Source organism: Brassica oleracea, chromosome C7 (genome assembly GCF_000695525.1).
Source record: "Brassica oleracea var. oleracea cultivar TO1000 chromosome C7, BOL, whole genome shotgun sequence".
Classification (NCBI taxonomy): Eukaryota; Viridiplantae; Streptophyta; class Magnoliopsida; order Brassicales; family Brassicaceae; genus Brassica; species Brassica oleracea.
This window is the reverse complement of record NC_027754.1, coordinates 47053593-47077840: the sequence shown is the minus strand read 5'-3', so window position 1 is coordinate 47077840 and position 24248 is coordinate 47053593. Positions and strand designations below refer to the sequence as shown.

The 24248-nt window shown below is 35.6% G+C and overlaps 6 protein-coding genes across 6 annotated transcripts; 2 read left to right on the top strand and 4 right to left on the bottom strand.

Moving 5' to 3' along the window:
* Positions 1-1393: 1393 nt before the first annotated feature.
* LOC106303681 (ras-related protein RABB1b) lies at positions 1394-2912 on the top strand. The gene is made up of 6 exons (XM_013739980.1): positions 1394-1621; positions 1695-1834; positions 1956-2038; positions 2135-2339; positions 2437-2505; positions 2611-2912. The coding sequence occupies exons 1-6, from the start codon at positions 1576-1578 to the stop codon at positions 2701-2703; spliced, it is 636 nt and encodes a 211-aa protein (XP_013595434.1). The 5' UTR covers positions 1394-1575; the 3' UTR covers positions 2704-2912.
* Positions 2913-3781: 869 nt separating this feature from the next.
* On the bottom strand, positions 3782-4997 carry LOC106303891 (NEP1-interacting protein 1-like). The gene is made up of 3 exons (XM_013740241.1): positions 4643-4997; positions 4305-4483; positions 3782-4227 (listed from the first exon to the last, which is right to left on the bottom strand). The coding sequence occupies exons 1-3, from the start codon at positions 4797-4799 to the stop codon at positions 3865-3867; spliced, it is 699 nt and encodes a 232-aa protein (XP_013595695.1). The 5' UTR covers positions 4800-4997; the 3' UTR covers positions 3782-3864.
* A 3965-nt stretch (positions 4998-8962) lies between these two features.
* Positions 8963-12866, top strand: LOC106306155 (phospholipase D delta-like). Its single transcript, XM_013742646.1, has 9 exons — positions 8963-10046; positions 10223-10339; positions 10540-10734; positions 10820-11194; positions 11283-11430; positions 11508-11656; positions 11724-11873; positions 12115-12315; positions 12401-12866. The coding sequence occupies exons 1-9, from the start codon at positions 9090-9092 to the stop codon at positions 12695-12697; spliced, it is 2589 nt and encodes an 862-aa protein (XP_013598100.1). The 5' UTR covers positions 8963-9089; the 3' UTR covers positions 12698-12866.
* A 366-nt stretch (positions 12867-13232) lies between these two features.
* Positions 13233-13507, bottom strand: LOC106305580. Its single transcript, XM_013741936.1, has one exon. It carries the CDS (start codon positions 13419-13421, stop codon positions 13236-13238), a length of 186 nt encoding a protein of 61 aa, XP_013597390.1. The 5' UTR covers positions 13422-13507; the 3' UTR covers positions 13233-13235.
* Positions 13508-18432: 4925 nt separating this feature from the next.
* On the bottom strand, positions 18433-19389 carry LOC106305505. Its single transcript, XM_013741875.1, has one exon. It carries the CDS (start codon positions 19387-19389, stop codon positions 18436-18438), a length of 954 nt encoding a protein of 317 aa, XP_013597329.1. The 3' UTR covers positions 18433-18435.
* A 1265-nt stretch (positions 19390-20654) lies between these two features.
* LOC106305283 lies at positions 20655-21631 on the bottom strand. The gene has a single exon (XM_013741666.1). It carries the CDS (start codon positions 21602-21604, stop codon positions 20753-20755), a length of 852 nt encoding a protein of 283 aa, XP_013597120.1. The 5' UTR covers positions 21605-21631; the 3' UTR covers positions 20655-20752.
* Between the last annotated feature and the right edge of the window lie 2617 nt (positions 21632-24248).

Genomic DNA, 24248 nt, shown 5'->3' with positions numbered 1-24248 from the left:
TTCACAGTAACACACTAAAGAAAAAGAAAAAACACACTTTGTTTCTTGAGTGATTCTTATTGGCTGTGTGGAGATTGCTGGAGGATTGTTGACGTTTACAATGTGCAATTTAGTAATTACCGAGTTGATTAGATACTGATGTCGCGTGGTCATTAAATCATTTTAATTTTGTTCAAATTTCAAACAGGTTCAAATCGTGTTTTAAATTATACATTAACTATGTTTTCCATATTGATTTTGAAAAGTGGTAGGCAAAGTCATAGAGATTTTTCAAACTTGTTAATTCTGTTACATTTAAGATATAGATTTATTGTATTAAATTAAAAGTTATAAGCAATACACTTTTTGCAGTGAATATATCCATGGTTGTTGTTGGATTAACATATACAGCTTAAATTTTTGAAAACAATATTAATTATTCATTAGTTAACTGTATATATATATATATATATATTGATTATTAACGTGATTAGTTTTAATATATTGGTAAGGAGAGACTTCTTATTGTTTCAAATATAATTAAGTTGACTTATTAAAATCATTGATATTGGTTCTATTAGAAATGGTGTCCTTTTGATTTAGATGTCTACGACTACGGTTGTTGACAAAAAGAAAGTCAATGTGCCAGACAATTAATATAAATGGAAGAGCATATAGATCCTGCGAAAGTTGTATTTTTGGAGTGGGATTGAAGAAGATTACTACAACTCTGAAAGTGGAAGTAGTATGAACACAACATATATGTAGTCTATGTCACTTCGATATCATAGCCTGCATTAAGATATACTATTTCATAAGCCAGAAGTCAGAACACAACGGGGGCTAAAGTGGATCTAACAAACGTAAGAGGAAACAAACTTTTTTCCAAGATGAATACTAGTGTACAACACGATGCTATTCTATATATGTAGTCTATGTCATAGTATAGTTTTCTGTTTCATTAAAAGAAAGGCAACGTGAGTTCATTATTTACCGAATGTTCATGATCCATAAAAAAAAGAATCAAAATTGATCTTACGTCCAATGATGTTGAGTTCTGAGCTTTTGACAATGGTCAGGCAATATACAAGTTCACCCTGTCAAAACGCATAGCTTCTGAACGTGTTAAGCTGACATATAGATAGAGCTGACAATTATAGGATTATTGATGGTGCAAAGTGACTGGTTCCTTTCATCGCGAGGATTAAACTCGGTATCAAACTGGCATTTTATAAAGAGGAAATTGCAGAGACGTAACAAAAGTTACACAAGGAGATATACAAACTTACAAAGAGACCCCACAACTTCGAAAAATAGATTCCAAGCCCATATTTTGGTCAAAATAACAAAAACTACGAAGTATTTAAACTCCGGTCCCTCTGCTTTTAAATAATTAACTAAAAGATTAGATTACAAAAGAAAAGAGATAGCTTTCTCCACCGAGAAACCTCCAACCGTCGGTGACGTGTACTCTCCATCTCTTCTTCCTCTCTTTCAGACTTCCACATCTCTTCCATTATCTCTCGTATAAACATCAATCAACCCAGAAGTTCGAAAGCATCCACCTTTTGGGCAAATTCATCAATCATCAGAGCCATGTCTTACGATTACCTCTTCAAGTACATAATCATCGGCGACACAGGTGAGAGACTTTCAGCAAAGTTTCGATTTTGATTAACATTAAGTTAGATTGATTTTGTTATTTTTTCGTTCAGGTGTCGGAAAATCATGCTTGCTTCTGCAATTCACTGACAAGAGGTTCCAACCAGTCCACGATCTCACCATTGGTGTCGAGTTCGGTGCTCGCATGGTCACCGTCGATGGACGCCCCCTCAAACTCCAAATTTGGGACACCGTACGGTTCTGTCTCATTAATTGTCATAATCAAATACGTTTTGTTATGTTTTTCTTTTTCTTTTTCTTATGTCATATATAAATTATAATTTATAATCAGCAATATGCATATGATGTTGTAGGCTGGACAAGAGTCGTTTAGATCCATCACTAGATCGTATTACAGAGGAGCAGCTGGAGCGTTACTTGTTTACGATATCACCAGGTTAGTCTTCTTTCATTATCTTGGTAGGCAAGTTACTTTAGAGTCTTGGAAAGATCGTTCATGCCATCAAAGGTGTGCTGTTTTTTGGGTTTGCAGGAGAGAGACGTTTAACCATCTGGCGAGCTGGTTAGAGGATGCTCGGCAACATGCTAATCCCAACATGAGTATTATGCTGATTGGGAACAAATGCGATCTCGCTCACAAGAGAGCTGTTAGCAAAGAGGAGGGTCAACAGTTTGCTAAAGAACATGGACTCTTGTTCTTAGAAGCTTCTGCTAGAACTGCTCAAAACGTTGAGGAGGTGATGATTATACTTCCCTTGCAATTCCTTTTTTTTTTCTTTTCTAAATCCTGTTATTTAACTGTAATCCCACAACATATTGGTTCAATATCCACAGGCCTTCATAAAGACGGCAGCAAAGATCCTCCAGAACATTCAGGACGGCGTCTTTGATGTATCCAATGAGGTAAACCCCTCACTTGAATCTGTAATCTTGTTAAAGCAACACAAAAATCTTCTCTGCTTGTGATCTTAATGTAGTAACATTACTTACTCTCTTTGCATTTTGCAGTCATCAGGTATTAAGGTTGGCTACGGGCGTCCTCAAGGTGCAGCTGGAGGAAGAGATGGTGCCATCTCTCAAGGAAGTGGCTGTTGTGGTTAAAAGTGATCTCAAGATGTGTCAATAGTCACACATATCTCATGTAATCTGCTGATTCAATAACCACTATTGTTTTTATTAATCTCTGCAAATGAAATACACCACAATGTATAGTTTCCCTTTCTTTGCTCTATTTTCCCACTTTGTCGTTACCAAAAACAGTAAACCGGTGCATTTGAAACCGATTTAATTTTTAATGAAAATTTAGATGTTTTAATATGATCAAAATGATAGATATAAACAATATAATTATTTATTCTAATTATTCTAGAAAGCTCCAAAATTTTGAAAAGTACTATAGTTTTTTTCAATATGGGACCGGACTGAAATATAGGTCCAAAATTTTTGTGGTGGCATGAATAATTTTGAAAAGTACTATAGTTATTTAATAATTTTTGTGGTGGCATCTTTTAGATCAAATGTGTTGCTTTGTACTGTAACCAGAATAATCTCTTGATAAATATCTACAGTTACGTGTCTGGTGAACAAGAGCATTATTAACCCGAGATTCTTAGAGCACACTCAACGTAAATACCCAACTTAGGTTTTCCTTTTTTTCTTTTATCTGATTTAAAAAAAAAAAATGAACCAATCGCGGGCCGCCACGTGTCAGTGGAGCCCGCAAAACAGTGCAAAATGCGTCGCTTATCTCGCCACAGGAGACAAACATCTCTCCCTTTTTGGTGGGCCCCACACCACATTTTCTCCTAAAAACCCTCCTTGCATCCCGCGTTGAGGGTGTTCTTAGGATGGGGTTCTTATCGGAAGTTAGGAAACTGTTTTTTAACTTTTAACTAAAAAAGTTAAGAATCGGTTTTTAAATATTAAGAAACAGTTTCTTAACTTCCGCTAAGAACCCCACTCTAAAAACCTCGGATTAATCATGGTCTAATGATGTTTGGTTAAATGTCAGAGCCAATTAACTAACCAAATCAAGAAATATGATTTGGCAAGATAATACCCAACAGGTAGAGTTCAATTTCATTCCTTCACGTCACAACTTAAGAATATTGACAAAACTCTTAACCACTTCAATGTTAGGTGAGGCCAAAACAAAATCTATTAAAATGGATTTGGTCTAAGTTTCTAAAAGTTTCAAAACTTTATTTTTCCATTTATTTGTACTATAAGAGACTGTGCAAAATGGTAAGAAAGGGAGAGAGGTTACAAATCACGTCTACACATTGGACAAGAACCGTGTCTAAGTAGCCAATTGTCAATGCAAGGCAAGTGGAACATGTGATGACAATGCGGCAAGCTTCTCGCAGTTTCACCTAGCTGAAAATCTTGAAGACAAACAGAACACGAGTCTTTGTTGCCTGAAGCATCTCCAGTGATTATGATTTTGGGTATTTTATCAACCACATCTACTGTTAATCCTTTCGAGCCACCGGTGTCAAAGATACTCGAAAGATCATCGAATGTTGCATCCGCAGCTCCCATCTGACTTTGAACCGCGCTTAGCATTGCTGGACCTATGCGTTCCCGTACGAGTCTACCGCTTATAAGACTAACAATGACATCAACCTACAAAACAAAGGAACAAGAATCAGTTTTGAAAGCTTCAACACTAGAAAACAGAGTAGTTTCCAAGAAGCTCTCACCAAGTAGAGGAGGCAACCGAAACGTGACTCATTAGATTTCCAGAGGAGGAGAGAGGATTCAAAGACTTCGATGGAGAAAACAGCTCCTGAGATGGCTCCAACCGCCGCTCCTCGGATGAAACCGCTCTCTGTTTCTTGGCCTATTAAAGCTCCTGTGACTGCTCCAAGCAATGTGCCCACTGAAGAAGATCCAAAAGGAAACAAGTTTGCAGAGTTTTAGCAAAGACTTTAAATGATACAAATTAAATTCGAAAGAACGATTATTTTGCTAAGATAATGTTCATCGGAACTTTTGAAAAACAGAGTCAAGAAACGCGTAGGAAGCGAGAGAGGCGGACCTAGAGCGAAGAAGAAGGTCAAGATCGCCGAGAGAATCGTGCCAAGAACAGCGGAGACGAGGAAACGACATGCGTCTTTGATCCGTTCCACGATGTTACCGAGAGAGGGACACGGCGAGAGAGGGCAGAACTCAGATTGGGATCTATAAGAAGCCATTTTCTTGCAGACTAAGCCTTTCGAATATAACAGAAAGAGAACAGAGCAGTGGAGCTTATTCAATAGAAAGAGGAAGAAAAAAAACAGAGTAAAAAACAGAGTAATGGAGCTTACTCAGTAGAGAGAGAGAGAGAGAGAGAGAGAGAGAGAGAGATTTAAAAGGAGAAGGAAGAAATAGAGAAATGAATTTTTGCTTAGCTCTTAAGAGAGAAGATCAGGATGTGTGACGACCTACTTGCATTTAAAGATTTAGCCTTAGGTCGTGGTCTGGCTTGAGGTATTTTACCACAAGTAGGTGAAGTAAAAAAAATCTAGGGGCTTTGCCTGACATGATCGATGTTGACAACACGACCTATTGATTGATATTTAATAATAACCGCCCACTTATTAAATTTTAACACCTAAGCTCAGACCTAAATCGGCACCAAACCGCGACCAGATAATGAAACCGAACACAGCCAACAAGCACCGCTATATCGATTATGACAGCAACGGCTTCTTGATCTTAGATTCTTAGTACAGCACGAGTAAGTTGGGTCAAAGTGGTTGTTAGCATTAATTCTAGAATTCTTTCCGAGAATTGTGTATATATTCTTCTATTACAATATGCTAATAAGAATGCGACAATATACTGTATATAATATATAAAGATTATCCTGGAGATATTTAGATGATACAAGAGAAACCATTGGATACGAAACAGTCGTATTTTAGAAAATCTTATTTGATCCTGCTTTTCCTTTTATAGTAAGTTCCCTTGCATGATGGGTATGGCAAGACTTGTTTTTGTACGTGCGAGACACTAGATTAGGTATCCGACCGCAGATTCTATATACGTATTAACATACGTAACAGCATTTTCAAGGAAACTGAAATTGAAATTGGAATCCAGTTTATGTATTTAGAATTTTGTACGTTTTTCCATGCACATCGCCACATTTCTCATATATATATGGCATTCGGGTATTCTGTTTAGTTTCGGATAGAAACCATTCGGTTCAAGGTGGTTCAAGGTATATTGGATAAATCATTTTTATACCCAATAGTTACTTATGACATTTCGGGTCAATTTCGGGTCGGTTACCGATACCCTTTTAATATGCGAACCAAATATATATACACAATATATTAGTTAACAAGTTAGTCTAAATGGTCAAGTGGTTGCACTAGTCTAAATGGTCAAGTGGTTGCACGCTTTTAAATTTGTCAATCCAACCATAGTTGCGTTAAATTTATAAGTATTTAATGTATTTTAATATAAAAATACAATATAGTATATTTATAATATAAAAGAGTACATAAAAGATAATGTGTTCTGGTGGTAATAATGTTTTCACTTTTCATGTTCAACTCAGTGGAGTTAATAACATTTTATCTTATATTAAAAAGTTGAAACTTGATTTTTTCGGATATTCAGGTATTTGAAGGTTAGATTTGATTTTTTGGTTCTGGTTTTTTTGCCCGGGGCTATCCATGTATTTTATATCTTCCATACACAAGACTAACAAGATTGTAAAACATTGAATACACCTAAGTTATTGAATTATCTGGCAGGAGATGGGCATATTTATTAGATTGTATTTATTTCTGATCGACATGATCAGGTAAGGGTGCCGCTTGCTACAAAACAAATTATTCCAGTCTCTTTTCCTTTTCAACGTCTTATAAATATCTACAACAGTTTGTCAGTTTCAGTCATGGCGTAATGGTCTAGAAGCTGGTACCCATGAGTATTTCAGTGATTATAATTCATATCCAAGCATATGCATGATACTTCGCTGCGTGTGATCATGTACTGATGTACATGTCTACCTTATTGGAATACGGAGGATGGGTTATGTCATGAAAGTAACCTTGCCGATTTGTTTTGCTAATATATATTTGATCTTACCATTTATACTAAAGAAGGTTATGTCATGAGAATTGGCATATTTGTTTTTCTTTTCGGGTTACCAAGAGAGGGACACGGCGAGAGAGGACAAACCACAGGTTGGGATCTATAAGCTGCCATTTTTTCTCCAAGAACATATAGATTAAGCGTATCGAGTACAAGAGAAAGAGAGAGCAATAGAGCTTATTCGAATAGAAAGAGAAAGAAAACAGAGCAGTGGAGCTTATTCAATAGAAAGAGAGAAGGAAAAAAAAACAGAGTATTCAAGCTTATTCAATAGATACACGCAGAGAAAAACAGAGCATTTAAGCTTATTCAACAGAGAGAGAAAAAAACAGAGCAGTGAAGCTTATTAAATAGAGAGACAGAGCGGTGGAAATTATACTATAGAGAGAGGAAGAAAAAAACAGAGTAATGCTCAATTTACCCTAAGAGTCATTTATAATACTTAGGGATCGAATCCACGGAGAGGGCTAGGGCACGTCAAAAGAGGTTCTTTCTATATGATTTTTGGTCACATCAAAAGGCACTGTGTAAGTAAAACTGCGGCAACTCTTAATGGTTTCAGACTCTCTTTGATGATTAAAACGAAGAGCCCCCAGAACACAGCAGGAGAAAATCCCTTTCCATTCCTCTCCACCTCCCATATTCAAGCGATGAATGTCAAAAAGAAGCCACTGATATCATTTTTCTTCATCACTTCATGAAGATGAAACAGAGCATTTTGATATTTGAGCCATCAAATACATCATGTGAGCGAGTTGCTCAAACAAAATCCGAGGCTCTTAAATTGAGATTTAAAAGACACTGAGATTTTTGCCGATGTCTTTAATCATCAGAGCCTGAAGCGGCTCTAAAGAACCCCATGTTTTTCCCAATCTTCAGTTTCACATGTAGAGGGACTGAAAGTAACATACCAGAATCAACAAAGTACAACAAACAGCATTTCCTTTTTCTATCTTTCACGGGTCCATGCAAATTCGAAGGGTCTCGATCTAATTGGGTCTAAGGCATTAACGGCCCATTTAATGCCCATATAGCTTAAGAGCAAGCCCTGACTACAGCCCAAGCGCAGGTTACTCACCAATATTAATCAGTATACACCACATGAGGGAGATAAAAATGACAAGACTGGAAAGGATGTCGGCAAGGATGATAAAAGCAACTCTCGAAAGAGAGAGAAGGGATATTCTAAGTTTTAGGTAACGTCTAAATCTCTGGAAAACCATTGGCTTTGAAACTCCTACTAGCTCACAAACCGAGCCACATGCATGCTGAGAAAAGGGAAGAAACCATTTCGAAGGCATCTCCATGAAATGATTCTGTATGTTGCTACTGTTGCTTCATTGGGTAGATTTGAATCCAGAATACTTTGCTTCCATCAAGTTCTGTATGATTGGCATGTGACCACTTTTTGAAGTTTTAACCAACTGGATTTTCCCAAAAAAAAAAAAAAAAACCAACTGGATTTTCCAATGTGCATTAAAAATTCCGGAATACCAAAAAACTTTATCCGCAGTAAATATAAACGTCATCCTATTCTTCACTTGTTTTATTCGATTTATTTATTGTTTCACTCACCATTAGAGTTTTGTATTCTGGTTAATAATCGATATAGACTTTCAAGAATAGTTTAATAGATATGGTATTGATATGCATCTGAGATTCGCATTGCTGTGTGTGTTTTGACTCACCTTTTTCATTACGGGTATGAATGGTGACCAGGGAACGACGAGGAATAATGCATTCCCTAACGTTCCTAAAAAAAATTACCATTCAGAAGGAATAATAATTTCTTCTCATTCCCTTTCATTCCCTTTTTTGTAGAGAATTAAAGAACAAAATTATTCCTTGTCAAATTTGATAAGGAATAACCATTCCTTTTCATTCCTGGTATTTTATTCCCGTACATTCCTTTTTTATTCGTTCCTCTTGTTTTCCGGATGGTCACCAGTCGGACCCTACCTGTCCAAACACAAAGGAACACCCGCTTTACATCACCATCATTAAATTAAATAAATGTAGACAAATCTTGGCATAAGAGTCTAAAACCAACATCGTCATTAATTAAAGCAAAGGGTTAAGTATGTAGGGTTAAGCACTCTCTTACTCTTACCAATTAGAAACGTCTCTCAGATCTACACGTAATCATGCCGTCACTGACCCGCCAACAACTACCCATCACCTCTTGTGCCCCCACACCCATGTGTCCCTTCTTCTTCCTTCTCTCTCAAATCATTTCACCTAACACTAATAAAATATCTTTCTCACTTTGATCCACTTTAAAAACAAAAAAAAAAAAATCAAAAAGACAAAACTTTTCAAAATCAGACAACAACCGACACTCTGTTCCGTTAGGGTTTTCTGTTTGCGTCACCAGCCTCCTCCTCCTCCTAACCATGGCGGAGAAACCAACCGACGACGTCATGCTCTTACACGGCGACCTCGATCTCACAATCGTCCAAGCCAGAAAGCTCCCGAACATGGACACCTTCTCCAACCACCTCCGCCTCTGCCTCACCGTCTGCACCAACCCCACCACAACGGACGAAGAAGAAGACCGCAGAGCCAGAGACGGCCTCCCACCGCCGCCGCCGCCGCCTTCAAACGCCCGCAGCCACCGCAAAGTCATCACCAGCGACCCTTACGTCACCGTCGTCGTCCCGCAAGCCACCCTCGCCCGAACCCGCGTCTTGAAAAACTCCCAAGATCCCAAATGGGACGAGCACTTCACCATCTCCATAGCTCACCCTATGTCTCACTTAGAGTTCCAAGTCAAAGACGACGACGTTTTCGGCGCCCAGATCATCGGCACGGCGAAAATCCCGGTTAAGGACATCGCCTCCGGTTCACCGGTTAAAGGCTGGTTCCCTATCCTCGGCGCCTCCGGGAAGCCCCCGAAGAAGGAGACCGCTCTGTACATCGAGATGACGTTCACTCCCTTCGATCAGATCCATACCTACCGCAGCGGTATCGCCGGAGATCCGGAGCGGAAAGGTGTGAAAGGAACTTACTTTCCGGTGAGGAAGGGGAGTCAGGTGAGGCTTTACCAAGACGCTCACGTGATGGACGGGATGCTGCCGGAGATTGGGTTGGACGGTGGGAAGGTTTATCAGCACGGCAAGTGTTGGGAGGATATTTGCTATGCGGTCTCCGAGGCTCACCATATGATTTATGTCGTTGGTTGGTCTGTGTTTCATAAGGTGAAGCTCGTTAGGGAGCCGACGAGGAAGTTGCCGAGAGGTGGGGATTTGACGCTTGGGGAGTTGTTGAAGTATAAGTCGGAAGAAGGTGTGAGGGTTTTGTTGCTTGTGTGGGATGATAAGACTTCTCATGATAAGTTTGGGATTAGAACGGTTAGTAAGCATATTTGCAAAGTTTGCTACTTTTTGAGATTTTAGAGTTTTAATGTTCAAGGAATCGCTAGGCGGCCGATTTTTTTGAACTGTTCCTTCTGCCTAGATCGATTTTTAGAACACTCAGTTTATACTAGTTGCTATGGTTTGATGATGTTGAATGTTTTGGTATGTAGCCTGGAGTAATGGGGACACATGACGAAGAGACGAGGAAGTTTTTCAAGCATTCTTCTGTGATATGTGTATTGTCTCCTCGCTATGCCAGCAGTAAGCTTGGGTTGTTCAAACAACAGGCAAGTCTTCCTCACTCTTCTGTATTTGTGTTCATAATATTTTTGAATCCAATGTTCAAGAAATCTTTAGACGGTAGTAAGACCCTTTATAGGGAATTATTGAATGCCTAGACCAGTTTTTTTAAATCGGTCAAATAATTGTTTTGTTTAGGTCCGATTTGCCTAATCAAAGAATGTTGATTCTTTGTTTAATTCACCAGGTTGTTGGCACTCTATTCACGCACCATCAGAAGTGTGTTCTTGTAGACACTCAGGCCGCTGGTAACAACCGCAAAGTCACAGCTTTTCTTGGAGGTATAGATCTTTGTGACGGCCGCTACGACACACCTGAGCACAGGATACTACATGATCTTGACACTGTATTTAAGGATGATTTCCACAATCCTACATATCCAGTGAGTATATAGTTTAGTTTTCACGCTAGAATCCTACTTTACTTACTTACTTTACTTACTCCTGATTCTTTTTCTACTTTCTCAGGTTGGTACGAAGGCTCCAAGACAACCTTGGCACGATCTGCACTGCAGGCTAGAAGGTCCTGCTGCGTATGATGTTCTCATGAACTTTGAGCAGCGTTGGAGGAAAGCCACACGGTGGAAGGAGTTCAGCTTAAGGTTAAAGGGGAAAACTCACTGGCAAGACGATGCTTTGATTAGGATAGGACGTATATCGTGGATTCTAAGTCCAGTGTTTAAGTATCTGAAGGACGGTACTAATATGGTTCCTGAGGATGATCCAATTGTGTATGTTTCCAAAGAAGACGACCCTGAGAACTGGCACGTTCAGGTGTTCCGTTCGATTGACTCTGGATCCTTGAAAGGGTTTCCAAAATATGAAGATGAGGCTAAGTCACAAGTTAGTAGAAATCATCTTTATTTGCTATTAGTTATTGTCGCCACATTGTATACTAAGTTTTGAAAAACTGCTTTTGAATTGAATGCAGAATCTGGAAAGTGCCAAGCGACTTGTGGTGGATAAAAGCATACAGACAGCGTACATACAGACAATCAGATCTGCTCAGCATTTCATTTATATAGAGAATCAGTATTTTCTTGGTTCTTCTTATGCTTGGCCTAATTATAAAGATGCAGGTACCGTCTTGTTCTTAGACTAGGAACTAAAATGCTCACTTTTTTTCTGATCCTTCCGTGTGTTCTTGAATGAGCAGGAGCTGATAATCTTATACCTATGGAGTTGGCACTAAAGATTGTTAGTAAAATCAGAGCTAAAGAGAGATTTTCTGTGTATGTGGTCATACCATTGTGGCCTGAAGGCGACCCTAAGTCTGGACCTGTGCAAGAGATTCTATATTGGCAGGTAAGAGACTTTTAGCTGAGTGTGAGATTAAATTAGACTTTCTGCTAAAAAACAATGTTGTTTGCAGAGCCAAACTATGCAGATGATGTATGATGTCATAGCAAGAGAACTGAAAGCAGTGGAGTCAGATGCTCACCCTCTAGATTACCTTAACTTTTACTGCCTTGGTAAACGAGAGCGGTTCCCAGATGATAAGCCAGACACCAATGGCAGTGCGGTATTAATATTTACTCCCTCCGTTTCATTTTATATTTCTTCACGCATATTTAAAAAATCATTAATTTTTTTTATTATACCTCTAATTAAGATATGTTTTATTTGATTTATTTAAGTTAATGTACATATGCTTTGAAAATATAAAACGACAGTTATAATGAAACGGAGGGAGTAAAAGACTAAGAACTACTTCATGCATATTAAACAGAGTTTCCTTATGATCTTTTGACTGCATTTTTCAGGAATCGGATTCTTATAGGTTCCAGCGTTTCATGATCTATGTGCACGCAAAGGGGATGATAGTAGATGATGAGTATGTACTAATGGGATCTGCTAACATCAACCAAAGATCAATGGCCGGGACGAAAGATACCGAGATAGCCATGGGTGCATATCAACCCCATCATACATGGACTAACAAGGGAAAACACCCACGTGGCCAGGTTTGCCTTATCTCCCATCATCATCATCATCTATATGCCATTTTAGATGCTTAAGAAGTTTCTTGGTGTTATCTCTATTTCACAGGTGTATGGTTACAGGATGTCACTATGGGCAGAGCATTTAGGCAAAACAGGAGATGAGTTTGTGGAGCCTGGTGATCTAGAATGTGTCAGGAACGTGAACGAAATCGCTGAAGGGAACTGGAAGAAGTTCATTGATCCTAAATTCTCGGAGCTGCAAGGTCACTTGATTAAGTATCCACTGCAAGTAGACGTTGATGGTAAAGTGAGCTCACTTCCAGATTACGACAGTTTCCCAGATGTTGGTGGTAAGATCATTGGAGCTCATTCCATGGCTCTCCCTGATACTCTAACCACTTAAATGTTGTAATGTTCTCAATGTTGTGTGAAGTTGTACATTTTGTAACTTTTGTTGTTTTTATTTATTCTTTTATGATTTGTTGTCAAACTGTATTTGTTTGGGGTCCAAAAAATAGAATGTGTGGACTGTGGAGGCAACAAAATAATAAGGATATTCAGTTTTTTTTCTTTCTGTGGTTCTTTAATTAAAATTACAGTGTAATAGCGTTTCTACCAACCAAAATTTTCATTGAATTTTTTGTTTGGATTTTCGATTAGTTCGTTTTCAAAATTAACCAAAATAAACTAACTGAGCCAACCAAAAGTCTGATTTTAACCAAAATAACCGAACTTAGTCAAAAATATCATAACTTTAAAAACAAAGTTAAAACCAAATAAACCGAATAAACCAAAATCACAGTGCTACACGAAACTATCAAACTCAAAAACAAAAACAAAAAAACAATGCAGTGGAGACAAAAAGCGTTATCAATATCGAATATAAGTATGTACATACGCGTTTATCTTTTTTCATGTAATAATAACACAAACCTCATTTATCAAGAGTTGGCGTATTTGTGCCAACAAAGCAACATAAGAATACATCTCCTGGCGATATAAAACCTAGAACGCTTCTCCTTCACCATCATTAAACATCCTCTACTCCTTTTCATTGATTCTCTGCAACCTTCTTCTCCTCTCTTTCTTTTTCTGTTCATTTTTGTCGTCGACGAACATTGCCCCATCTTTGTTCTTGTCTCTGTACTTTGCTTCTTCACACGTTTATGTTTTCGGCTCTCTGGAGAGACGATCTTTCCCTAAAAGACGAAGAATGAAAGGGACCAAATGTGAAAAGAGTGGAGAGGAAACAAAAATAAATGATTAAAAGACTATAAATAGAGGAGAGGTGGAGCAATGATGATGCGATGACGTTAAATGTCATTAACCTCTCTTTTTTATTTCACGTATCCTCCAAGAAAGATCAATTTATTCTTATTGCTCGTATACTCACCCGATCATTGTTATTTAAATCGTTTTATTAGTACTAGACTAATTGTCTTTGTGTGTATAATTGTATATACCATTAGAAGTAACTCTTCTTACATATTAACTGTAGTGTTATCTTTAAGGTTCACATTGTTATTATGAGGGATAAAATCAGATATAATCAGTTGCAAGAAATTACTTATTGTAACAGTCATCTTGTGTTATTTATTTCCATATTTGATCAACCTACAAAAAACGCGTCTCAGGTGGTTTAAGCGCACCCGACAAGACAACGGCATATGTCTTGCTTACACATGTCATCCCCTGTTTGTTATGTTTATCCTACTGTGTAATGATACGACCTTTCGTTGAAACGATTTTGCGTTAATCTTCTGTTTCGTCTACTAGTTCGATCTTTAGATTATCTAAGTTCTTCAACAAATGATTTTTTTGCGTTAATTTATATTGGATACATGTTTTGATTTAAACTTCAGTTCAGATAAGATGCTAACATATCGTAATTCATACATGTAACTAGGTTTGTAAGTTTTTGAGTTCAAATTTTAGAGACGTTTATTAACTGAGTCAATATCTCTACTTTTTTTGGTCAAAGACTGAGTCAATATCTCTATAAAATAATTATTCTAAACTAATTTTTATTATTTTATAGGACTAGGGAAAATAATTTGATTTGTTTGAGTAGTTATTAAAGCGAAAAAGGAACGGCGGCGTCACAGACGCAAAAACAACGTCAGCATGAACTGGTGGAAGGGAATCAGTGATCAATCATTGAATAGTTGATTGGTGTTTGCCACGTCAGCAAACTTCTTTTCACAGCTGTGTAATATTCCTCTTAAAGTTTTTTTTTCTTGATAAAAAGAATTATGATTTTATGTCTATAAATATATTTCGATTACATATACATTTTGTGATTCTAGTTATCGAACCGAGATATACTTATGGGCACATGATTTGTTCACATGTTTTCTTGTCGCCATCATATCTTAATTTTGCGAATGTTGTCGTTTTATCTACTGGCTTAAAACTTAAAAGAGTTGATTACATGTAAGGACATTTTTTGTAGTTATTTTACATCGAAAGTCACTTTCCACGTGTGAGGTACATTTTAGTGGGGCCTAGACATGTTTTTGATAAATTTATCTTCGTGGAAAATGACGAGTTGTGGACGACGAATTATGGACGACGAATTGTGGATGACGAGTTGTGACGAATTGTGGATGATGAGTAACTTGTGGACATATGAATAAAAAAAATGCAAAGAATATCTATGATGGTTTACTTCCACTATTACAAATTTAGAATTTTAAACAAATTTGACATGTATGCAAAATATATGGATGAATAGGAAAATGAAAAATGAAAAATGTGGGTTAGTGAAAATGTGGACCCAGAAATGTGGATGGTATAAATGTGGATACGAGTTGTTTTATCGGAGACCGAGAGCTAGTTGCATTGGATTGGATGTGGTCACCGGGAAAGTCTCGAGCAGATCAGTGTACAACGGTTTGAAAGATGAGATCTTTAGTGAGTTAGAACCAGAACTCGATCGTGGTAACGTCGACGGTGGGTGACGGTGGGAGTAATGGTGGAAACATGATTATGTGGGTTTCTACTTTCCGAAGACTATGGAGAAGAACAAGTTTTTAAAGGTATCAACCAACACCTCCGTTTTAAGATGTCCAAGTCCACATCTAATCTATAATTCTATTATTTACGCTTTGGTGTCCACGTCTACATTTAATTTTCTTTACACGTTAATATATATAATATATATATGAAAATAGATCTTTAAAGATAGAGCTTTTTATATATAATTTATTATGACATTTTTTTTGTTTAATATATTTTAGAATTGAGATAAAAGTAAATGAAAATATAAAATGGAATAAGAAAAACAATAAAGTAGAATAAAAAGAGGAGAGATATTTGTGTGTGATGAGAAGAAAGCGTAGGACAATTGAGTTCCTTTTTCTTTAGTTTAGGGTCATAATAGTCATTTTTACAAGGAAAAATGTGTTTCAAGTGATAAGTGACTTGTAGTGTAATTGATACTAGAGTTTGACGGTATTATTTTTGTTTATAAATAATATATAATTTTAATATAAATTTTTAAATATATTATTTATAATTTATTGTTATATATAATGTAATTCTATAATTTTGTTGTTTATGTTTTTTATTTGACATTATTAATTTATTATATATAAATATTTGTTATAAACATTTTAATTTATTATTAATTGTTATTATATAAAAATATAACATCTAGTTCGGTACAATAAATTCACAACTTGAAATAATCAAATAGATAATCTCGCTCAAAATATATATTTTTAGTTTTTACAGTTTCCATACAAAATATTTTTTAAATTTAGTTAGTTATACTATAGAACAAATATTTGTTTAGGATCATTTTTATTTTATTTTTGTGTTTCAACAAATATACTTTAGCATCTACAGTTTTAATATATAACATGATTTTATAAGTAAATTTTATACATGCTTTACAAATTTTAACTTGTTTTAATGGTAAATGATTTTTTTGAATAGAATAAGTTAATTTATTAATTTAATATAATTTTTCTGTTTAATTTATATATTACTTCTATTTTAATATAATATAGGCTATAAATAGAAAATTTATGAATATAGCATACATTTCTTTCATAATAAAATCTTAATTAACATTGTTTTAAATAATATTATACTTTTAATTACGAAATTAATTAATGCATTATTATATTAAAAATATTTAATTTTTAGTAAGATTTTGTTAGATTTTTTTTCAATAGATATTTATAATTAAAAATAATATTAATACAGTTTTGTAGGTGAAATTTTTATATGTGTTGATTATATAAGATATGATATCTTAAAGATATCAAAATGTTAATTTGACATAAATGAAATATGATTTCTAGTGAAAGTTCATTTAAAAAAAAAAATCACACATGAATAGAAGTTGTGACTTCTATTTTAATAGAATAGATTGGCTATAAATAGAAAATTTATGAAAATATCATACAATTCTTTTATAATAAAAGCTTAATTAACATTGTTTTAAATAATATTATACTTTTAATTGAGAAAATAACTAATGCGTTATTATATAAAAATATTTAATTTTTAGTAAGATTTTGTTAGATTTTTTGTCAATAGATTTTTATAATTAAAAATAATATTAAAATAATTTTATAGGTGAAGTTGTTATATGTGTTGATTATACAAGATATGATATCTTAATGATACAAAAATGTTAATTTGAAATAAATGAAATATAATTTTTTTAGTGAAGGTCCATTTTAGTAAAAAATCACACATGAATAGAAGTTGTGACTTCTATTTTAATAGAATAAATATGAGAAAGTGTCTCTAGAGGTAAAAAACCAAACTTAAAAGAGTGTAATGAAGTTTTACTTGATTCCAAAATGTAAAAAACTGAAAATCCTTTTTAGTAATAATATTTTATAATTATAAAAAGATATAAATAAATAATAGAGTTGCTTTAGTGATGATATATAATTTACTACCATATAATAATTTTTGTTACTGTTAACTGCGGTGCGGTGCGGATCGTAACATTCAGAACCATATAATTAATGTTATAAAACTGTATAGATATATGGTATATGTGAAGATTTTTGTTACTGTTAACCGTGGTGCGATGCGGATCGTAACATTCAGAACCATAGACTGTTTTAGGAACATTGTATAATGACTTTTTATATATAGTTAACGATTTTTTAAAGAGATTTGATCTTTAATCGTCCAGGATAATTTTATTTCTTACCCCATATAAAAGATTTGATCTTATTACACTTCTCTAGTTCTCTGATCTATAAAAACGTTTACATTGTCAGAACATATATCTATTCACCTTACGTCTTTGTAAGTCTACTAGATTGTCCGGAAAACAAACACACAAGTTTTCACAGTGATGGGGAAAATTTCATTCAAGTCTGCTTTCATCGTCCTTTTAGCTTTTACTGGTAAGTTCAAAGTGTTATTTTAATTTATTTTACACGGAAAACTCAAAAGCTTTACCTTTAAAGTTTATAGTCTTTATTTATGATCAGAAGAAAGATCATAAACAATTAGACTGCGTAGTCTGCATTACTTATGTTTATTACATCTTGTGCTGCAGTGGTGATATCCATAACAGTTCAGATTGGTGAGGCGAAACGTATGTTACAAGAAGAAAAGTCTCTGACGTTATTGGATCTTCAAGTTTCCAAGCTGGTTAACCCACAAATGGTTGGATTTTGTAAGGAACCTTGCAAACCCTTATGTTTTCAATTCAGTTGTCATTGTGTATGCCCTGAGCCACCAAAACTATAAACTATGATCAACTAATCTGAATAAAAAATATTTGTTTTAACATTGCTTTTCAACACTTTTGATTATTTCAAAAGATTCTGACACTATTAAATTGCTTTATATGGAAAAAATGTTCTAATTATCATTATCCTACTCTAAACATTTAAAACTAGCTAGTGCTTATGCGTTCGTCTGTCTCTTTACATCCCTATTTCTAGGCGTTAAAATTATAGATATTTATAAGTACATAAAACTTTACAATAGCTGTTCAAACCTGGATGAGTTTCAAACTTACAACAAACACACATCCTCTAATACATGGATGCATGTTTAAACTCTCAACACACAAATGGAAAACAAAGACAAATCAAGACTTTAAAACAAACGATCCATCTTGATTCAGAACAATAAGCCCGTATCTGGTCTCATTTTGATTTAAGTGGATAGGATGTTCAGAAGAGAGACTCTAGCTTGTATCATCACCTTGAACAATCCTTCGAGTCCCTCTTCAAGCTCTTCCATGGCTGCCTCTACTTCTTTGGATCTAACCAATGAACACTGAATCCTTTCACTTATTTCCTCGCTAATCTCTTTCTCCTCTTCTTGATCTTCTCTTGTAACGAGCTTCTCTATTTCAGTTTCCATAGCCTCAAGCTCGAGACAAGAGAAGCCTTTCTCATGATTGTGATGATCTATTCCTTTCTTCACAAGCTTCATAACAATGCCCCAACCTTTGTGTTGATGCTGACTCTTACTCTTCAACCCTTTTGGCGACGACAAGAACGACAAAACCGTGCGCAAGACGAAACAAGTGACCACGCTTGTTTCTTGCATCACTCTAACCAAAGAACTCATCTCTTCATCATCACCACCACGCCAAACGCTACTCTCCAAACACGCGTCTGTCTCTTTCGACATCACCATATACTTCTTGATCTCCTTCTTGTTCTCTTTACGTGACGCCATGTAAGCATCCATGTCATTCTCGAGGCTAAACTCACCACCCTTCTTGCTCCGTCTCAAAGCGGACTGAAGCTCAACAACACTCTTTTTGATCCTCGACGCGCTGTCTTTAGCTCCCCCACAAACCTCTAAGTACTTCAGGGACATTTCAAGAAGCTCATCCATCAAGCCACTGTTTAGAAGAGTTTGTTGAGTTTCAGAAGAAGACTTGAAGAGATCTTCGCTTAAACATCTATAAAGTTCGGTGAGACCAGAGAGACCGTCACGGACCATGGTCCTCGACTCTAGCGAAGATGACCCCAGAGCTCTAACCCTGGAGACCACTTCTTGAATCCTCCTAACACTCGGATGAGACCGAACCGGTAGGCTAACACATCTAGCTTTGTACGTATTGTGGAGTCTTGGAGACAATGAAGGCATATACATCTCAAGTAATGATGATAAAGAACGGGGTTTCGAGTTATGCTGTTTATGTTTTTTTAGCTCTAGGGTTTATATAAACACACATAATGATAATAAATGTCAATGAGTAGGGCCTATAGCTAGCGTAAGACGTGAAGACCATGTGAAGTGAGTGTGGGTACTTCACGAAGCAGAAGCATAACACGCAAAGCTCATTTAATGCTTTGTGTTTGAATTTTAGTTGAAATCGTTGTCGAAGTTCGATGTTTCGGTTTCGGTTACTAAAACCAAAACTTTATTTCACACCACTTTTCATGCACCGAAGCCACCGTCCATATACGATTCTTTAATATTATTGTCATTGTTTAATTACTTTTATCCTCTATATTTCTTTTGAAGGTTACAAATACAATGCTCTTTTTATTACTTTTCTTTTGTGTGTGGGTACCTCAACCTCGATTGAATTAAATTAAAAGATTTTGAAAGATTTTGTTTCATTATTTAAATGAGATGTATATGAGGATATCTATTCCCTTAAATAACACCGGCACACGTCAGCAATTATGTTACCATGAATTTAGGAGTGTACATTAGGTTTCCCATTGATCAGGTTTATCCTTTTGGTTTGAGTTTTGGAAAGTATTTCATAGTCTTCAAATTTTATTGGTAAAAATTAGTAACTTAACCGGTTTAAACTTAAAAAAAACTAACAAATTTTGACGGTTTTAATATATGAGAGCCATGAAAGTGAAAAATTACGAGAAATCCAATTAGGAGGTGCAATCTCATTAGAAAGAGTTCGGAAATTAATTTGGGAGTCTTCAACAATGTGATGATGAACATATAAAGATAGAAGCCGTAGAAATTGTTCAAAGAGAATAAGTGTCATGGTGCATGTAGGTTTGGAGTTGGACCATGCCATTAAGGTTCATGTTTATTGCAAACTAGGCCCAACTAAATACGCAAATATCGATCGAACAATACTCAGGTTAAAAAAATACTCACTACAATTGACGTATTTATTTAGCTACGAATATCAACATGTTAGACGCATTCATACTTGATGCTATAATACATAAAGTATCATGCATAAAATTCAGCAGCGATAATGCATGCACGTTTTCAGTCAGTGAATTCATACCCTTGCATTTAAAAACTGCTGATTAACCAATCAATGGCTAGTAAATCCTAAACCAACATTTTTCACACAAAGGCTTTGTATATATAAAAGTGCAATATCGTATCTATTTTCACAAATTTAGTTGTCTCTACATTTCTGTTTAATCAGTGTACAAAATTTTATTTATGCGTCTATAATGTATCCATCAGGCCAATTCTCTAAAGTTGAATGCCTACGAAAGTACATTACATGCATAATTTTTTTAATCTAATGAGAGATTATGTTGAGAATTGAGGCTCGTGTTCTTATCAACCTTCGAAATAAGCCTTCTAGATGCTTCTCGAATCCATCAATACTCATCTCGACCTCCCCAAGCTTATTTTGCAGGTCATCACGAGAGCAACATATCGCGGAATCCAAACTCTCCAACTCGTTCTTGGTCTCCTCACGAAGATCCTTCTTTTTCTTTAGTACCGAAGCCAGCTTTCTCTTAATGTTACTTTGTCGTCCGGACAAGAACTCCAAGAACGACTTCAACACCGAGACACTAACGGAAACTACTCGTCTCATCGCATCAATAACTGCCAAAAGATGTTCATCCTGTTGAACATTACTTACCCCCGACGCTGGACACGACCCTCCATCGATTTTCTTCAAGGATCCAATAAGCTTCTTAGCTTCCTTTCTCATGTTCTTTCTAAATCCGACATAGCCGGAGATAGCTACAACGAGTTGATCAATTCCTCCGGCTATTTTCTTGCGTCTAACGCATGATTGAACACCACGAACATGTTCGTGAGTCTCCACCATGAGATCTCTAGAGACGCTGCATGTATCCATTAGCCTCAAAGACCCATCAAGCATCTCCTCCATAAACTCCGATGCATCAGAAGACGACATAACACGCTGCGTCGAACCCATTTTTAGAAACTCCTCCATACAACTATAGAGCTCCTCCAAACTAGCCAAAGCCATCAAGATTGATTCTGACGAGCCCGTCGTGGTGTTAATCGCTTTAACCTTGCTAAGAGCTTCCTCAATCCCTGTCGTGCTAGGATGCGATCTTGAAGGTAAACTTATAGATCTTAGTTGATTCTCGATGATCATCATATTCGACATTTTTTTGTGTTTTGATTTTTTTTTCTTCTTTCTTCTTTGATCGTTCTGCTTTATTCAACTTGACTTACTACACATGCATATTTATATAACAAGGTTTGCCACGCATCAACCAACAAAACTTCAACAATAATTGAATGTTAAATTTGATTGGTCCGATTATTACTGGCAAATCTGTGACTCTCTGAGCTGTCGGGCTATTATATTGGTCAAATTATTTGGCCACAGAGATAGAGCCTGATGAGTCATCGTTTGTGATGCCTCAGGTTTTGCCACATTATCAATAAGACTTTTACGACTATTTAAAATTTAAATATATCGACGGTCGTAAAATTGTCTTGGTAGGTATAACGAGATCCAGATCTTCCTCAACCATACATTACGAAGATACTTTTTACAGGAAAATAAATAACGTTTTTTTTTCACCAAAAAAAAATAAATAACGTTTTTATAAGTAACTTCCTCTGCATGGCTTCTCATATTCTACGACACGTACATGAGGTGAACTGGTTTTGAGTTGATTTGCTTGCAAGATTGCGTTGACTTCTTTTATCGGATTGATCTTTTTGACGTGTATACTCTTCAAAATAAAAGTCTAAATGACAAAGACCCCATTTTTGGGCTAACTTCAAACGCAAATTTGGCAATCATATCGCTTTACAGTCTGATATAATGACGCATGTTATTGAGGAAAAAATCATAAATAGCGAAACCAAATAGAGCAAAGCAGTACTCGTTCAACTAAGAGATTTCTTTGATAAGTGGGACGTAATGTAAAATATACCAACGAAAGTAAATCTTCCAAGTTTACAAAAAAATAAGAAACGTAAATCTTCCAACAATGGTTACTCTCTGAGACTCTACACTTGCTTTTAGTGCATTAGAGCATCTGCATCAATGAAATTTAAGGGGAATCATAACTTTAGTTTTTTTTTTTTTTTTTTTTTTCGTTTGATTTTTTTTCTTCTAAATAATAATAAGCTGACCAATCGCGGACCGCCACGTGGCGTGGGGCCCGCGTTACAGTGATGAACCGAGTTCATCTCAGCGAACCTGCAAAGGGTGAGTTCATAAAAATAGGAATATTATAATATTTTTTTTCTTGAATGGTGTAAACCTAGGCATTGAACCTTCAATGCAGATGTTCTTAATACACGTGTATAAATGTTTTGTTTAATTTGTCGATTTATATGATTAGCCCATCGAATTTCTTTCACCCTCCAGGTACACGTTTAGGCCATTTCCAACTCAACTCCAAAACACTATTTTAGTGTGATTTTGACACTAAAACCTTTTCCAACCCAACGGTAAAAATCACACTATTTTAGTGTCACACTATAATTTTACACCAAATTTGGTGTGACACTATTCACTACACTATAACACTATTCACTCCACTAAAATACTATTCACTTATTTTATTAATAAATTGTACAATTAAATAAATGACAAATAAAAAGTTAAATACATATAATATTATAAAATAACTTTTAGTGTGAAGTTTAGTGTTGTGGTTGGAGAAGAATATTTTTTTAGTGTTGAAACTACACCAAAATAGTGTAGCTTTGACACTAAAATAGTGTTATAGGTTGGAGATGCTCTTAGAAAGCCTAATATTTTATTTTAACTGTTTTTGCTTATTGATTTGTAAGCACCAATTATTGCATGTTCCATCACGTCATGCTACTGTTCTTATTAATATAAATATCTTTTTTTTGATCAAATTAATATAAATATCTATAAACATGATTTTAGCACCGGCTCAAGAGTACTTATATAGGTTCCACGTCATTTCCAATGATCTTGGTATAATTATAAGATCATGTTTATCCCTCGATCCTTAAGTGTTTCTTAGTGATTATTTAATATTTTAATTGTATTTAAGTGGGGTTAAGAACCATTGTTAAGAAACTCCCATTTGGAACGGTCCATTGGGAGTTTCTTAATTAAGGGTTCTTAAAAAAAAAAAAAATTTAAAGATAAAATTTATTTATTAATTCAAACATATTAAAAGATAACATTTAGAACATACTTATTAAAAAAAACATAAAAAAGACTAGTACAATAATCGAGAATAATTTGGAAAAATATCTGAGCTTAGTAGTTGTCTCCATCAGGTCCAAATTTACGCCATATATGTTCAACCAAATCAGCTTTGAGTTGTTGATGCATTTGTCTATCACGAATTCTTGTTCGAACACCCATCATATTAGCGATATTTGAAGGGATATCTGTAGAATACGTGAGATCGACATGTGAAGTTCCAGTGTCTTCTCCTTGTTGGAACTCTGAAACATCAAAATGAGTGTATCCATCTCGTTCGTCTTCTACTATCATATTATGGAGTATGATACATGCTCTCATAATCTTCCTAATTTTGGCTTTATCCCAAAAAAGTGCTGGATTTTTAACAATGGCAAATCGAGCTTGCAACACTCCAAAAGCCCGCTCAACATCTTTTCGGACAGCTTCTTGATGTTGAGCAAACAAAACCGCTTTCGGACCTTGGGGTATTGAAATAGATTGGATAAAAGTTGCCCATTTCGGATAAATACCATCGGTGAGATAGTAAGCCAAATGATACTCTCTTCCATCGACAGAGAAAGTAACTTGCGGAGCTTGACCTTTTATTATGTCATCAAAAACA

Bases quoted from the DNA above. Each gene is read 5' to 3' on its own strand.
- LOC106303681 (XM_013739980.1), top strand. From the start codon at position 1,576: ATGTCTTACGATTACCTCTTCAAGTACATAATCATCGGCGACACAG. The intron at 2,340-2,436 runs GTGATGATTATA...CAATATCCACAG, and splicing joins CTGCTCAAAACGTTGAGGAG to GCCTTCATAAAGACGGCAGC. The intron at 2,506-2,610 runs GTAAACCCCTCA...TGCATTTTGCAG, and splicing joins TCTTTGATGTATCCAATGAG to TCATCAGGTATTAAGGTTGG.
- LOC106303891 (XM_013740241.1), bottom strand. From the start codon at position 4,799: ATGGCTTCTTATAGATCCCAATCTGAGTTCTGCCCTCTCTCGCCGTGT. The intron at 4,484-4,642 runs GTCCGCCTCTCT...GATCTTCTTCAG, and splicing joins GACCTTCTTCTTCGCTCTAG to TGGGCACATTGCTTGGAGCA. The intron at 4,228-4,304 runs GTGAGAGCTTCT...TTTGTTTTGTAG, and splicing joins TCGGTTGCCTCCTCTACTTG to GTTGATGTCATTGTTAGTCT.
- LOC106306155 (XM_013742646.1), top strand. From the start codon at position 9,090: ATGGCGGAGAAACCAACCGACGACGTCATGCTCTTACACGGCGACCTC. The intron at 10,735-10,819 runs GTGAGTATATAG...CTACTTTCTCAG, and splicing joins TCCACAATCCTACATATCCA to GTTGGTACGAAGGCTCCAAG. The intron at 11,431-11,507 runs GTACCGTCTTGT...TTGAATGAGCAG, and splicing joins GCCTAATTATAAAGATGCAG to GAGCTGATAATCTTATACCT.
- LOC106305580 (XM_013741936.1), bottom strand. From the start codon at position 13,421: ATGGGGCAATGTTCGTCGACGACAAAAATGAACAGAAAAAGAAAGAGA.
- LOC106305505 (XM_013741875.1), bottom strand. From the start codon at position 19,389: ATGTATATGCCTTCATTGTCTCCAAGACTCCACAATACGTACAAAGCT.
- LOC106305283 (XM_013741666.1), bottom strand. From the start codon at position 21,604: ATGTCGAATATGATGATCATCGAGAATCAACTAAGATCTATAAGTTTA.